The 16,323-nt window shown below is 45.0% G+C and overlaps 1 protein-coding gene across 1 annotated transcript in view; it reads right to left on the reverse strand.

Moving 5' to 3' along the window:
* Window positions 1-1,046: 1,046 nt before the first annotated feature.
* Window positions 1,047-16,323, reverse strand: part of abhd17c (abhydrolase domain containing 17C, depalmitoylase) — a gene marked incomplete at its 3' end in the record, with an annotated part of 57,246 nt that continues 41,969 nt past the window's right edge. The window contains exon 4 of the mRNA XM_079496542.1: window positions 1,047-1,275. Within this exon, the coding sequence (XP_079352668.1) occupies window positions 1,047-1,275 (229 nt within the window). The remainder of the gene's footprint in view (window positions 1,276-16,323) is intronic.

Genomic DNA, 16,323 nt, shown 5'->3' on the forward strand with positions numbered 1-16,323 from the left:
CACCGAGCTGTCTGGAGTCAGTTTACAGTACGAGAGTCAAACAGTTACTGATCCATACAGACGTCAAGTAACGTTATTTACCACAGAACCTCCAGTGCACGCATGCACGCATACACACACACACACGTGCGCACGTGTGGACACACACATGCGCACATTCTCCCTTCAAAGAAAAACATGGAATGCCCCGAAAAGAAGAAAAAAAGACAACAGCACATTAAGTCCAACACATACAGTACATGAATCAGAAGTTGGGAAATGATTACCTGAAAATAGTTTTTTTTTTTCAACCCTGAATGTGAACTTAAAAAATACAGAAAACAAAAAAACTTCAATAGTGTTATCAATGTTTCTTCAACTGGTATAAAATACAAAAACAAAAAAATCATCATCATAACAATAATAATAAAAGACAATGTAACAATTTAACCTTTAGCCTCTGAAGATGAAAGAAATAAACGATTGAGCGTGAGATACAGAACTGTTGGATTAGGTGGCCTAATGAGAGAGAGAGAGACAGAGAGGATAGATAGAGAGACAGAGATAGAGAGACAGAGAGAGGATAGATAGAGAGACAGAGATACAGAGAGGATAAATATAGATGGATAAGAGGAGAAAGCAGAGAGACTCAGGAGGAGCAGCTGAATCCAGTTCCAGGGAGCAATTTTCTAAAAAACACTGGTGGGGTGGGGCCCTGGCTGGCTCCTCCTCCCTGGGGAGGGGCTGCTTTTTCCCGGACCCCCAGCCTGGCCCCCAGCCTGCATGGCGACATCTCAAATGACCAATAATAGCAACAGAAAACAACATGAAAACAGATCTTGTGGCATGGATCAGGCCCTGGTGGGGGGGGGGAGAGTTGTTTGAGCGTATTGAGATGCAGCCCCCCTCCCTCACCACCCCACCTCAGTGGCAGCAGCCCCCCGTGCCCCCCCTTTCTCCCCTCAGGAGGAGTTCAGCTCCAAGGAGATGAACCTCTTCAGCCTCTCCAGGTACTGCCCACCCCCCCCCCCCCACTACCTCCCTCCCTCCCTCCTCCCTCCCCCCTCTCAGGAGGAGGAGGAGGGGGTCAGCTCGAAGGAGATGAACCTCTTCAGTCTCTCCAGGTATTGGGCGTAGAGCTCGATGTCGTTATGCCCCGCCCCCTCCACCCAGAGCGGCTCCACGGCGCGCGGGCAGCGCTCGTACATGGCCAGGCCGTGGGAGAAGTCGATGACCTCGTCCTCCGTCCCGTGGATGACCAGCACGGGAGACGCCACCTTGGATACCTTGTCGATGCTGGAGGGGTGTTGGGGGGAGGGGGGGGGGGGGGAGGCGAGAGAATAACGGGATTAGAACCAGCGTTCATTTACATTTGGTTTTAGTCAGAGTCCTTTGAATGAAATGTAATTTAGCTTTACTTTAGTCATATTCAAGTTCAATTGTAATTTTAGCTGACTAAAAAATGATATTTAGTCAGCTAAAATTACAGTTGATTTTGTGAACAAAAATACATATTTTGGCGAGCCTTGATGGGATCGTAATGGCTGACTTTACACTGTTGCATGGTAAAAAAAGTAGATCAGGTGGTAGATCTGCTGTTTTCAGAGACCGAGCGCAAACATCACATATCTTGTCTTTTAGTTCTACTGGATCTCTTCTAAAAACCGCACCAATGCAACTATACTAGTGCATGTGTGTGTGAATGGGTGATTTCATAATAGATAACATGCCTGTCCTTTCTTTGCGCAAGAGTTTCTATGAAGACAAAATATGAGCTTCATATTAAAAGCTTCATTTGAAAACCTCAATGGAGGAATTGGGGGGGGGGGGGACGACGACAGTCAGTTCCGCACAAAGAGTTTTTTTATGATGCCATAAAATAAGACACACTTTCAAAGCTTAATTTGGAAATCTCAATGAAAGAAAGTAATTCAATGTGTGTGTGTGTGTGTGTGTGTGCGCGTCCGCACGCGGCTGGGTGTAGACAGCCGTGCAAGGGAGTGAAGTACTTGCAAAGCTTGATTTTGATGACAGATGCATTTGGCCAGAGAATGAAAAGATTACAATGCAAAGGAAAATACAGACTTTAAGTCAGTTTATTCAAGGGGCTTCTCAAAGTGGGACATACATTAGTCCCACATACAGTACCATTAGTCCCACATACTGTACATGTCCGGTTAAGACTCACTTGTGGCTTTCACGTGAGGTTAGGATTAGGGTGACGGACTATTGCAGGTGTCTGTTAGGACAAAGATATGCACCCTTCTCAAAGATGGCAGACAGAGAGAGAGCAGTTTCCTTTTGCTTATACATGTATGTATCCATAGTACCACATTGTGACAAATGAGCTCTGCCTTTAGGGGATGTGCTGCCTATGGAAGGAAACAGAGCGCGCGCACGCACACACGCACACACGCACACACACGCGCACATGCACACGCACACTTTAAATGGGGCTAAATGATCTCTTTCTTGATGGCTCAGCGGAAAAGAAGCCAGCCCCCCCCCCCCCCCCTCATGCATACTAATTCACTAATTCACCGCTAATCGCCCCGGCCCATAACCAGTGGAGCTGCTGAGCCCCGCCGGTATACAGTACCCTTCCATTCAGATGGAGATAAGCAGGAAGATTAGTGCTGGGTAGGGGTGTAACGTAATGGGACTCTTTTTGACAAGAAAACCTGATTTTCTTTTCTTTTTTAAAATCAAAAATGAGTTGCACAGGCAGACTCTTCACATACTAGAGCATCTCTGAAATAAGTGTCAGAGCTGAATGTAAATATGAAATAATTGCTTAAACATGTAGCTAGGTGTAATTTCTCTGCAAGACATTACTCTATAAGCCATGTCGCATGTAGTAACTGCATCGAAAAATCTATTTTAATTTCAAGAATTGAAGTACAGTATATCGAAATGAAAACAGCAACATTGACTTTGTATCGAATCGTTAGCGTGTTAGCAATTTAGCAAAGAAAAAGAGGGGGTTTAATTACATTGTCTATTTATTTTCCAGAGAATCACTGTATTTATTTATATCCATATTCATACATTTTTTCCTTAAAAAACCTGCACAATCCACATTGCTACAAAGTTACTGTATCGATTTGAAATCATTGAATCGTATCGCCATAACGAACCGATATGGTCCATTTATCGTATCGTCAACCATGTATCGTGATATGTATCGTATCGTCTGTTAAAATGCACCGTTACACCCCTAGTGCTGGGACATCACTGTCAGACAATTACTGCACCGATGGAACGAAACACATGCACGTCATCTTTACAGTGTTATATACAAATATACACTTCTATATAAGAAGTGTAAATTTGTACGTCTCTAAATGTTCTGATGAATTGAAAATGGTGGATCCTGTTGTAAACAAGTGTAATGCTCTATCAGTGTGTCGTCCACAGTAACAGTCTTCGTATTGAGTTGTGCCTTCATGTGAAATGTACCCATTCTGCAAACTGTTAATAATTACTTCAAACACACCGACTGCAATAGACAGAGATTTTCGTCTTGTAATGTTTCATATTGATTCAGTTTGAGATTGCATCTAGGAGATAAATAGGAAGTGGTTGGTCAGTCAGTAAAAAGGTTCCCCCCTCGTTGATTTGAGCGATAGACAAAATCTTAACCTTTAATCTCGGATTCTAATCCCAGATTCAGATTCTAATCAAAACAAACTTTATTTAGGCCCGGTTTCGATCGAGTCGCTGGTCGTTAAGGCCCGGTGTAATTTTTGCCCCTTGAATAAGTCACCTCGCTTTAAAATACCCTTATGGCACATGAATGGACAGAGACTGAATGGACAGTAGTCTCGTGTAGCCAGACAACTATTCCACAATCTCCGAATGCTATAGTCTGGAACTACACCTCAATCCGAGTAAGGAAGCTGCCATTTCCATTCACGAAAATATATTTTAAATTATCTTTACATTTATTTATTTATTTATTTGTTTCCTTTTCTGCTAAGCAACAAGCTATATATGCTTAGATGATTTCCATTTATATTAGGATAAATTTGTGCGACTGCAAAGACGAAACGGAAGTGGGGAGGAGGCTCCACTTCCGCTTTATATTTTACTCATGATCAGAGCTTCCATTGCTCCAGACTGTATGACGGAAGCATTTATATTTTACTCATGATCAGAGCTTCCATTGCTCCAGACTGTATGACGAAAGCATTTATATTTGACTCATGATCAGAGCTTCCGTTGCTCCAGACTGTATGACGGAAGCATTTATATTTTACTCATGATCAGTAAGTAACCGTTTAAATCGAAATGAAAATAAACTAATAAAGATGCCGGCGCCAAATGAGCACGTTGCCGCGGTGAACTGCACACAGCGCCTCAGAGTTAAGTACTAAACACCAACTGCCTGATAGAGCTACCGAGCTTGGCCGAAACCGCTTCTCCCTTCGGGAAAACGTATTTCTATTTATTTTTTTGATATTTTTTGTGGCTTTCACCTTTGTTTTTTATTTTATAGAGGGATAGGTATACAGTAGGCTGACAGGAAATGGGGAGAGAGATGGGGGGGTGACACGCAGTAAAGGCCGTCGGGATCGGGAGTCGAACCCACGGCACACTGGCAGACTAGATCAGGGGTTCTCAACGTTTTTGGCCGGGGACCCCCGAAAATGCTTTGGCAACGTCTCGGGACCCCCGCCCCGCCCACTGCCGGACTCCCAATATAAATTGACTGCTACAATAACCTTAATAATAGAGACAATACACCATAAATAAATACTGAAACCAGATATAATCATTAGGGAAGGTGTATGCATGTACTATATGTAAACTCTTAATTTCCATTTTCCAGCCATTCAGTTGCATTAAAAAGAAAAATAAAGTTTTTTAAAAAAAAAATTATTTCGGGACCCCCCAACATAATTTGGCGACCACCGAGGGGTCGTGACCCACGGATTGAGAACCCCTGGACTAGATTACCAGCCAGGGTGCCCAGACGGCTACGCCAGCCGCCTGGGCCGGGGAAAACAAATTTCAAGCGTGATTCGGTATAAGAGAGGCTCGTTTTACGCCAGCTAACGTAGCCTGTGTGTCAAACGCATGTGTGTGTAAAACGCAAGGCACTCTCAACTGTCCCTCTCTCTACTTTAAAAACGGGAGCACAGCATGGCACACACGTCCCCCTCTAAAGCCTCTATGATGTCTATTCTCCTCATCACCACGTCCCGTCCCCCCCGCGTGTCCATCAATCATCTCCACAGACTGTCAGCCTCTGGCTTCACATCAACGATCTGCTTCTGTAGTCGCTGTTAAATTAAAACAAAACACAAACTGTCAGGCTCAAAGGCCTGTTGAGCATGTCGCCGCATATTAAGGAAACATTTCTTTCACATTTTTCATTCGTTTCCTGAGGCCTCATGGAACAGGAAGGAAAATTATCCTTTTTCTGTGGCCGGAAGAACAGCATAATTATGCACACGTCACCCAAGACCGGTGATATGTGTACAGAACCAAATCTGGTGCCCAAACGCGAAATTAGAATCTACTTTCGGGGGGAGCGTGTCGTGCGCTGTCGGGGGGGGGGGGGGGGGGTCATCCCCCGTTGCAACCTCAGGCCTACGCTCCACCCTACCATGTAATCAATGATAGTCTTTCTGCTAGACAATTTGACAGCTGCTAGACAATTTGACAGCTGCTAGCCGGGAGGCAAAACCACACACCTACAGGGTTTTTGGAGAGCGACACTACAAACCAGCGCTGATTCAACGCAGTGGGCCGTGTCTGTAAGTGTCGTCCTGACCCAGGACCTTATGACTGATCCCTCCTCTGTTGTTTCAAGTCTACTAAATGCGGCAGGCAACCTAGTGTAGCCCTCGCCGGTACGTTTACTCACCGTACCACTATCCATATAACGGCTATAAAGAGCCTTCATCACTTCACTTTTACTGGCCATAGTTGTTTTTTACCCCCAGCAATCACCACCACCATGGGTCCACTCACCGCATCATCCTGTGATAGACCCAGCCTGACCCAGACGATCTCAGAACTGGAGGGAAGAATCGCCGTCCTCTACCAGAGACGACGAACTGATACTCGACGAGTTATTCTCCATCTGTCCTGATGCTATCGCATCCGTCCCCGAGTCGCCGGACCTGGAGGTCTCCGTCGGGGTTACCGGCGCCACTGACTGAACTGGACGCCACTGTCCCCGTTGATATGGACGCTCTTCATAAACGGAGCGAACGAGCCGCTCATAACGACCCCCCCGCTGAGCTGGACTCCACCGTCCCGCACCCGGATACCACCGATCAATGGATCAATCTGGGTGCTCGACCTAAACCTTGTCCCTCTGCTAGCTCCACTCATGTCCCTTGGAAGTCCACTGGAAAATCGCACACCCAAAAGTTTCGTCCACACCAACCCGCTCCTCCACTATCCACTAGTAATCCATTCTCCATTCGGGACATGATCAATTTCCCCCCTTTTCTCCAAAATGGCAGGCTCCCGGCACCCTCGGAGCCTGACTGCTTGTCTCCCTCTCTACCCCCCGGACCTAGGTCCAGTCTGTCCACTCTGGTTCACACCCTGCCACCAGTCCCTCGAACTGGTGTCCCCCATTCGGCTGGTGCTGCTGTCCACTTGCCAGCTGAGCCGAGAGCCTCACCCCCCACTGCCCGCCGCGAGCTGTTACGCTCAGTCCGGGGGTCCTCCTCGCCAGCGGTCAGCTGTGAAACCGCCTCCCCCAACACCGACGGCACCCGTACACCTCATGTAAATGCGATTACAATATGTTTTCCTGGATCCACAGCCCCCGATATTATCAATAAGTTCAGACATATTATCCTCTCTCCCATCAACGATCGATTAAATTATCTTCCATGTCGGTACTACAAACGACACAGCACTGAACCACTTGGAGCTTCTCGGAGCTTCTCGAAATTACACTGAGTAATCAAACTCATTTTCAGTGTCGTCGAGTAATACAATATCATATAGAAAAGAAAGAAAACATCACAATACATCAGAAGATCAGGAAAAGAAAAACCTATGTGAATTACATAGGTTTACTTCAAAACCTTGATTGACATGGCCAGCAGCTGCGGTAAATCCATCCACTTGTCCGGTCCAATTCCCACTCTGGGATGTGGGATGGGTAGTTTTAGTAAACTCCTGGCTCCCCTCCTTCTGTGCTGCTCAAAATATAAACTAAAGTTATTTTTAATCTATTTTGGAATCGTTCGCCCTTCTTCTCCCATGATGGTCTCCATCCTAGCCTGCTGGGCTGCCACATGCTGTGCTGTCCCAAAACATCCGGCACACCGTACAGTACAGCCGAGTGAAACCACCGCCCCCCTCCACTCTCGCTTCCAGAGGACGTGACAGTCAATGTCCCCCCATGTCTAGTGAAAGTCAACAAGCTCCCCTAAGCGCGACTACCGCCCCCTTGTCGAACAGTGTTCATATTCCCAGCCCTTGGTCCATTTGCCCCTCAAATAGCCATAATAATATGCCATTCCCCATTTCAACAATAAGTTGAATACAAACTTTCTTACTCTGAATGAAAGCAAGACCGAAGTCATCATTTTTAACCATGACCGTAGCTCTCCCATCACCCCACTCGGTCCCCTCAGTGCCAACATCCGGTCTTCAGTTAGGAGCCTTGGTGACACGTTTGACAGTAACCTCAAATTGACAAGCACATTAGCTCTGTGGTCAAGGCTAGTTTATTTCACTTAAGGCTTCTAGCTAGGGTAAAGGCATCGATCAGTAAGCTATTGGACGTCTATAACTTGTGCAGAACGCCGCCGCTCGCCTCCCCACCGGCAAAAATAGGCGGGACAATATCACCCCAGTCCTCGCCTCCCTCCACTGGCTCCCTGTCCGCTTTAGAATTTAAACCCCAAAATGACCTGTCCCCTTCATATTTGGCGGAATTGATCAATCCTTATGTCCCATCGGCTAATCAGTCACTCCTGATTGTGCCTGACACACATTTCAGAACCAGAGGAGATTGCGCTTTGGCTGTGGCCGGACCCAGTCTCCGGAACGCCCTGCCGCTCCATGTACGCTCTGCTCGGTCGTTGACGGCTTTCAAATCCTTATTAAAGACACATTTTTACTCAATCGCTTTTAATGTCTATTAAAAGGTATATTCAGTGATTTGACTTAATTCAAATATCACTTTTTTTTTTTTTTTTTCTGGATAATCCTCCCTACTATAGAGTGTGCTGACCATATAAGGAAATCCTCCCTGTCCCCAGTGAGCCCCTGGGGTCAAAAAACCCTAGTTTCAGTTTTGGTGGAGGGTGGCAAAACCTTCATCCAATCAGGATGAGAGGGGCCTTCCTCCAATCATGATCGAGTGGGGGCGGGCCTTGGTGCACATGCTGTTGGCCTGTTGCACTTCCCCCCACTGTAGAGCGTGCATGTGCACATTTTGTTATCGGGGCGGACTGAGTGGTTTTCCAAATCACCCAAATCACTGAATGCTCCTTTAAGTTTACACTGGCCCTTACAGCCTACCCATGTACTGCTTATTGTATTTGTATTACTGTTGGGCCGTTATCAGTGTGCTGCGTTAACGTGAGACTCTTATCACGCGTTAAAATAAATATCGCCGTTAATCCATTCTCAAATTTGGTTCTGGGAGCTGGGTCTGCATAGCGTTCTGGGAGCTGGGTCTGCATAGCGGCCAGGAGGCGGGCCATGTGTGTGTGCGCACGCGTGCGTGTGAGAGTACCCTCTCACACTCTGTGAGAGTACCCTCTCACACTCTGTGAGAGGGACGGTAAACAGCAACACGCTAATGTTCTACTTACTAGAAAAGAAAGAGGCAGCAATGGAGCCATAAGACCATATCCATAAATACTGGGACATAAAATTGCGCTAAATACTGTTATCCATGACGTCAGCAGGCTGCTGCCTCCTGCTAGCTGTTGTGCTAAGCTAAGGCATCATCCATGCATCACAACCAAAACAAACACCGCTAGGACTAGCTTTGACGGTTGCAACATTTCGTGACTGTGAAAGAGAAACAAGCAACCAGGTCTATGAAAATGTTAACAGGCCAGATCAAGTCAGAGAATCTGAAAAAGTCAGAAAATAAGTCTAAAATAAGTCTATAACTTAGTCTATAACTATAGTGCTGAATGTCAAACATCATTGTCCAATGTAGTTTTAGAGCAGTTGTTCTCAAACATTTTCATGTCAAGGACCACCAATATTTTAAAGAAACTTTACAGATAAACAAGTCCAAAGTAGCTCATAATGACTAGACTTGGCAACACTGAACAGTTCTACAAGCTCACAATATGAAATATAAGGTATTAATAGGCTAGTTGTATTGTTAATATCCATAATTAGGGCTCCTGGTCTAATGGGCCACCTGGCCTGAGAAACCTGTTCTCAAGGACTTACTTCTGGTCATTATTTAGGTAGCGCACACATATTTTGAATGCCTTCGGCAGAGTTCAAATGAGCCATTTTAATCTAGATTAACTCCAGCATTGCAGTGAGATTAATCTCGATTAAAAAAATGAATCTATGCCCACCACTAATTTTTACATGTTGATCGCTGACACTTTGAGTTAATGCTTTTCTTTCCTCTTTGCCTTTACATTTTATCCTCTTCTTCTCTTTTTATCTCTGTGTATGTTATTATGCTCTGTAATGTGAAGCACTTTGGTTTGACCTCAGTCGTTAGAAATGTGCTATAAAAAAAAGAAAAAATAGAACACCACCCAAATCTCAATCCTACACTCCACCCCACCATGTAATCAATGACAGTGCGAGGCGAGGGCAGACAGATGACTCTATATATACCATCATTGAGCCTCGGCTTTCCTCCTTTTGGCCGTTATTATTACTCCACCTCCCATCCGTCACTGACGGACTCATCCGTCTGCACACAAAGACACTTCTCTGGCAACCTGCTCCTCTCCTCCAGTTATCCTGTGCCCGTGTGGAGTGGAGTGCTCCTTCACTTATTCAGTGGTCTGTGTGTGTGTGTGTGTGTGTGTGTGTGTGTGTGTGTGTGTGTGGAGATCATTCAGTGTGGCCAGCCTTCAGTCTGTACTGTGGCTCACAGGAAGGTAGATTGGTAGCTTCAATCCACAGGGTTTGAAAGGAAGACCGAGGGTACTCTGTTATGGCCAGGGGGGGGGGGGGGGGGATAAGGGTCCCCTGCACTTCCCCCATAGCGCCTATGGCCGGGGGGGGTCACTGCTCCTGATGCTTAAATAATGCAGATACCACATTTCACTGTACAATCCTGTACATCATTTCACTGCACATAACAGTGACAACTGACAAATACCACAATGGAGTGCAGAGCAATATTATATGATCGTGGCTTTATACTCGTGATTTTACATTTCAAGAATAGCAACAGTCAAAAGGAAGGATTCTTTAAATAAAATAAAAAACATGCATATTACAGGTAGATTATGGTCTTATTTTAAAGCCTGGATGTCAAAGGTTTACTTTGGTGACAAACTGGCTAAGCTTTTCAACGATCACTTCGGTTTCAATCTGACGTGAGGAACCAACTTACACAGTAAAGCTTTCATAATAAGACTTAAGAAGCTGCTTTCAGGTATCCCCAGATTCCCCACACATCCTTTAGTCATTCATCTGAACCCTTTCAGGTATCCCCACACATCCTTTAGTCATTCATCTGAACCCTTTCAGGTATCCCCACACATCCTTTAGTCATTCATCTGAACCCTTTCAGGTATCCCCACACATCCTTTAGTCATTCATCTGAACCCTTTCAGGTATCCCCACACATCCTTTAGTCATTCATCTGAACCCTTTCAGGTATCCCCACACATCCTTTAGTCATTCATCTGAACCTTTCAGGTATCCCCACACATCCTTTAGTCATTCATCTGAACCCCTAATAGACTTAAGAAGCTGCTTTCAGGTATCCCCACACATCCTTTAGTCATTCATCAGGTATCCCCACACATCCTTTAGTCATTCATCTGAACCCTTTCAGATATCCCCACACATCCTTTAGTCATTCATCTGAACCCCTAATAGACTTAAGAAGCTGCTTTCAGGTATCCCCACACATCCTTTAGTCATTCATCAGGTATCCCCACACATCCTTTAGTCATTCATCAGGTATCCCCACACATCCTTTAGTCATTCATCAGGTATCCCCACACATCCTTTAGTCATTCATCAGGTATCCCCACACATCCTTTAGTCATTCATCAGGTATCCCCACACATCCTTTAGTCATTCATCAGGTGTCCCCACACATCCTTTAGTCATTCATTAGGTGTCCCCACACATCCTTTAGTCATTCATCTGAACCCCTAAGCTGCTTTCAGGTATCCCCACACATCCTTTAGTCATTCATCTGAACCCCTAATTGCTCCTGATGTGCAGGTTGGTGCCTTGCATGGAATCCTCCACCATCTGTGTATGAATGTGTGAGTGAATGGGTGAATGTAATGCACAATCTATGTAAAGGTGTGTGAATGTAATGCACAATCTATGTAAAGGTGTGTGAATGTGTGTGTGAATGGAATGCACAATCTATGTAAAGGTGTGTGAATGTAATGCACAATCTATGTAAAGGTGTGTGAATGTGTGTGTGTGAATGGGTGAATGTAATGCACAATCTATGTAAAGGTGTGTGAATGGGTGACTGTAATGCACAATCTATGTAAAGGTGTGTGAATGGGTGAATGTAATGCACAATCGTAAAGGTGTGTGAATGGGTGAATGTAATGCACAATCTATGTAAAGGTGTGTGAATGGGTGAATGTAATGCACAATCTATGTAAAGGTGTGTGAATGGGTGAATGTAATGCACAATCTATGTAAAGGTGTGTGAATGGGTGAATGTAATGCACAATCTATGTAAAGGTGTGTGAATGGGTGAATGTAATGCACCATCTACATCATGTAAAGTGCTTTGGATAAAAGCGCTAATTAAATGCACCATTTACATGCCTCCAACCAGGGTCTCCCAGTGGGCCAAAGATAGTTTTAACTCTGGAAGTGGAATACTGAAGTGACTGAAGCCATTAATGCGTTTTACGGTGTACTAAGTGCCACATTTATTTATTTTCCATACATTCTCTACGGAGCAGGTGAAACGCCATGCACAGCATCTTGGGATTGGCAGCGATGCGGAGCAGGTGGAGGAGTCGAGGAGACAATGTAAAAACATTACAGTTCCGCTAAACATTATGCGAAGCGTACTTGGAAAGGGAATCAGCAGAGTGGCACGTAGCAGCGCTTCAGACAGACATCCTAACAGGACTGATCAGGGCTGCCAAGTCTCACCCTTTGAGAGGGAGAGCAATTTAACCCTTTACCACGCACCACTTGCCATTTCACACACAGTATTTTCCACTCCCAGGCCCAGGGGCCAGGGTCTCATTAGTACTACATTATAATATTTTGACACGGACACAGTGAGCCCACCCCCTATTCTGCCTCTGATTTACTGGCGAGTTAACCGACCCAACGAAAGAAACCAGCCGCACCACGTATACAAACCCATCAGAAGCAACTTAGGGCGGGCTATAGCGTCTCGAGTCTCTCGACGCATCACAGAGGAGCACTGCAGTAACAGAGCCATAGAGCAGAGCAGAGCAGAGCAGACTGAAGCGCGAACCGAAAATTACTCTCATGCACAGCTGAAAAATCCACTTCAAGTTCAGCCGATATTTGAGCGACAAAGGGAATTAAATCTGTATCTGAATAGCCCCGGCCCCAGCCTCCACCCCTCAACTGTTAGTGAAAGCAGAAATGCACGTTTGGTTCGTCATTGATCATTTGGGCTGCTGCTATCAGTCTCCCATGTCGCCGGCAGGACAGGAGGATCAACAGGAGCATAACATGAAATAATGTACATCCAAAATGATAGCTTTAGGGTGTACCCTGGACACACACTCTGTCCGATCAAGTTTTTATTAACTTAATTCGAGCGATGTCGAACTCCTCCGCCAGCTCCATGAACGTGAGTCCGTGTGTCTGTGGGCGACCCTGCAAGTTAAGCTCTCTGTCCAGTGAACCCACAACGTGCAGTTAAAAGGGGGAGGGACTGCTAGCTAGTGAATGTGTGTGCTTGCATGCGTGTGTGTGTGTGAGTGAGAGAGAGTGTGGGCTTGGGGAAATCATGGAATGGTTTTAACTAAGAAAATGTAAAAATATGGCTTTTTCCCTAATTCCAGTCTTAGAATCTGACTTTTTATTTCACAACATATTCCCCCATTTCCACTGAGATGAATCCACTGGGGTGAATGAATGTGGCAACAGACCCGTCTTGTCCCTTTCTGTCATAGTGACATTGTCCTGCATCAGATCATGCTATCCAAATCAGGCTCTCCAGTAGCCTCTTCAGTTTTGACAGTCAGACAGACAGACATTGAGGTGGGTGGTTAATGTGATGTAGTCTAATCACATCAGAATACGTTTTTAAAAGTCTGACTTTTATGTAAACCAATATGCAAATAGGAGACATATGCACAAATATGGAGAAGATGCACCATATGACCAATAGGAGACTGACCATCTCTTCACCTGGTGCAACTCTTTCACTCATTTTGCTATTATTCAAAAGTTGGGTTATTATTCAGCATCATATGCTAGCTATCATTTTCTTTTGCAGTTTAAGCAAAAAATAAATAGAAAATAGCCTATATATATACACAAATAAGTTGATGGCATATAAAAATATATATTAATATATTTTAGGATTTCGTCTGTATTCTTCTACATCTATGTTAAAAAATGCCAAACCGACATAAATCTTTTCAGCCGCTGCCCGTTGGGCGGGTGGTGTACAGCCGTACACACTGCGCTACACAGAAGACTGGAACAGGCTTCCACACTGCATAGCTCTACTGATAGATGGACTTACACACACAAAAACAGCAAGAGATAAAGGATAAACAGAGAGGGGGAAGTTGCACAATAAAATGTGTGATGATAACTGACTTCACTCATAGTCAGTCCAGTTATTTATTATGACCAACACAGATGATATAAGAGGTGCTCAACATACTGTCAATTTCAGTGAGTCCAGATCAGCTGTAGTGATTTAAATTCATTTATATTGGTCAATTGTGCTGCTAATACACCCGTTTAATTTGCACCGTTCAGTGTTGATGTCGTCCTTCTTTCTACCTTTTTTCACTGACTGACACTAAACAAAAACTAAACAAAAGCCAAGCTATGATTTATTTAGTCTCTGTTGTAGTACAGAGATTCAAATACGGTGCGTTTTGCGTCCCAAAACGCAGTATATAAGTAAGGGACATAATAAACATACGGCCACTGCATCCACGGGACGCACTACTGTAATCAGTATGTACAGTAATCCACATGAGAACAAATAAATAAACAAAATTGCGGTAAAATAATAATCCACGGACACGATCATTTTGCATGGCCGCATCCGACCTCATCCTACGTTATAAACAATAAAATCCACGTAGGAATCGTTGCTGCGAGAGTGAGGTCTAGCCAACACCAACTCAGGATTCCTGGATCGCTGCCCATCACAATTTCCTATCCAACATCAGGTTAGCCAAGCTGTCACACCGCAGCACGTCTACATAGGTGGTACGCTTCTCTCCCCTCCTGGCTTTGCCCTGGGTTGGCTACCATAGTCAATTTACTTGCCTGGGTTGGCTCCCATAATATAGTCAATTTACTTGCCTCAAGTTCTGGGTGCCTGACGCAATGCCCTGGAAGCCTCATCCTTCTCTCTCCGACTTTATCCGTGACCCGTGGTAGGTCCCCATAGAGGTCTACATTTCTGATGTGGTCTGTCCATGTAACACCTAGTGCCATTCGTAGCATTCTTGTGTAGACTCCATCCAGGGCTTTTTCCTGTTGTACTGTGAGCGTCCATGTCTCGGCCGCATACAGCAGTACTGACTTCACAGACTCCTCATCCCGTGCAAGGCTTTCCAGGCAAGTGCTCTCTGAACCTTCAGATCCTGTTCAGTTGAGGCAGTCCAGGCCCCGAGCTACTTGAAATCCTCAACTCGCTCGAGTCTGCAGTGGCAATGGTTTTGTCCTCGGTGTTGAGTGTCATTACCTTTGTTTGCTTGGCATTGAGGCCGATCTTCCTGCACTCCTTTTCTACTGCCAGTAGTAGCTCCCTTCCTTTCTCGACTGTGTCCGAGATTAGGACGATGTCGTCTGCATAGTCGAGGTCAGTGACCATGATGGGGTGTACTCTCCTTGACTTCCTCGGGACCAGAGTGAACCCCAGTGCCTCCTCTCTGCCATTGATTGCAAGTCTCAGTGCATGATCCATCGCTACAACGAACAGGAAGGAACCACTAGTATGATAATAAACACGGGCGCCGCCATCTTGCTCAGAGACAAGCACTGAGTGGTGAGCACTGACATGCGGTGAGCGGAGCGCAGCCTCGAGACCAGAGCTGTTTAGAGAGAGCGAGTGCCGACAACAGAGTGGCAGCTCCATGAATAAACAGTGAATGGAGTTGTCTCAACTCTCTCATCTAAACGGCGCTGCCTCCGACAAAGATTTAGGAGAACATTTTTTGGCATGACAAGCAGAGTAGACCCGATTGAATTGAATCAATCGTGTAACAAATGCAGACACTGTTGTATGTTGTGGACCGGTGCCACCACACACATTAAAATGCCCTCACCCAAAGCCAACTGCAGGGCAACAGAAAATATTAGCAACCCTATTTTCTAAACCTAAACCCAAGTCACCTGCTAATGATGATGTTGTGTGCACAGCCTACCTCCTCCATGACTGCTTCTACTTCATCTCCAGGTTAGTTTTGTAGCATTCGTTTTTATGTATTGTGTAATGAAAACAACGTAAAGACTGTTAAAGGACCTACAACATAAAATTCAACTTTTTCAAAAAAATTGGTGTTTTTTGGGCTCCCCTGTGTTTTCTATCCCCACAAATACACAATTTTAACAATCAGGCTCTATCATCATATAGGGGCTTTTATGGAAATTGATCTGAGGAACAGCTCATCTGAGTTGGTCATATGCGTGATGTCATCTGTATCACCCTACTTTATATAATTCCTCCCCCTCTTCAGTCTTCAGTTCCAAATTTTCATTTACACTTTATTTACAATGTCCACCATTGTTGATTTTCCAAGCTGGCATGGAATGGAAACAAGCCTGGGTTTATCTAGCATCAGTATAGAGCGTCACAGTCCCGCCCCCGACCAGGGCCCAGGAATTTTTTTTCCTCAGACATTTCAAAAAGTATTTATTTAAAGACCTTTTAAGCCCCGTACAAAGCCAACTCCAGTTGTGAGAAATCATGACAACAAACACATTTTCGGGCCGAACAAATAATTAGAAAGAAGAAGAAAACGGTTACAACACTTTTTT

The sequence above is a fragment of the Electrona antarctica genome, assembly GCF_951216825.1.
Source record: "Electrona antarctica genome assembly, chromosome: 3".
Lineage (NCBI taxonomy): Eukaryota > Metazoa > Chordata > Actinopteri > Myctophiformes > Myctophidae > Electrona > Electrona antarctica.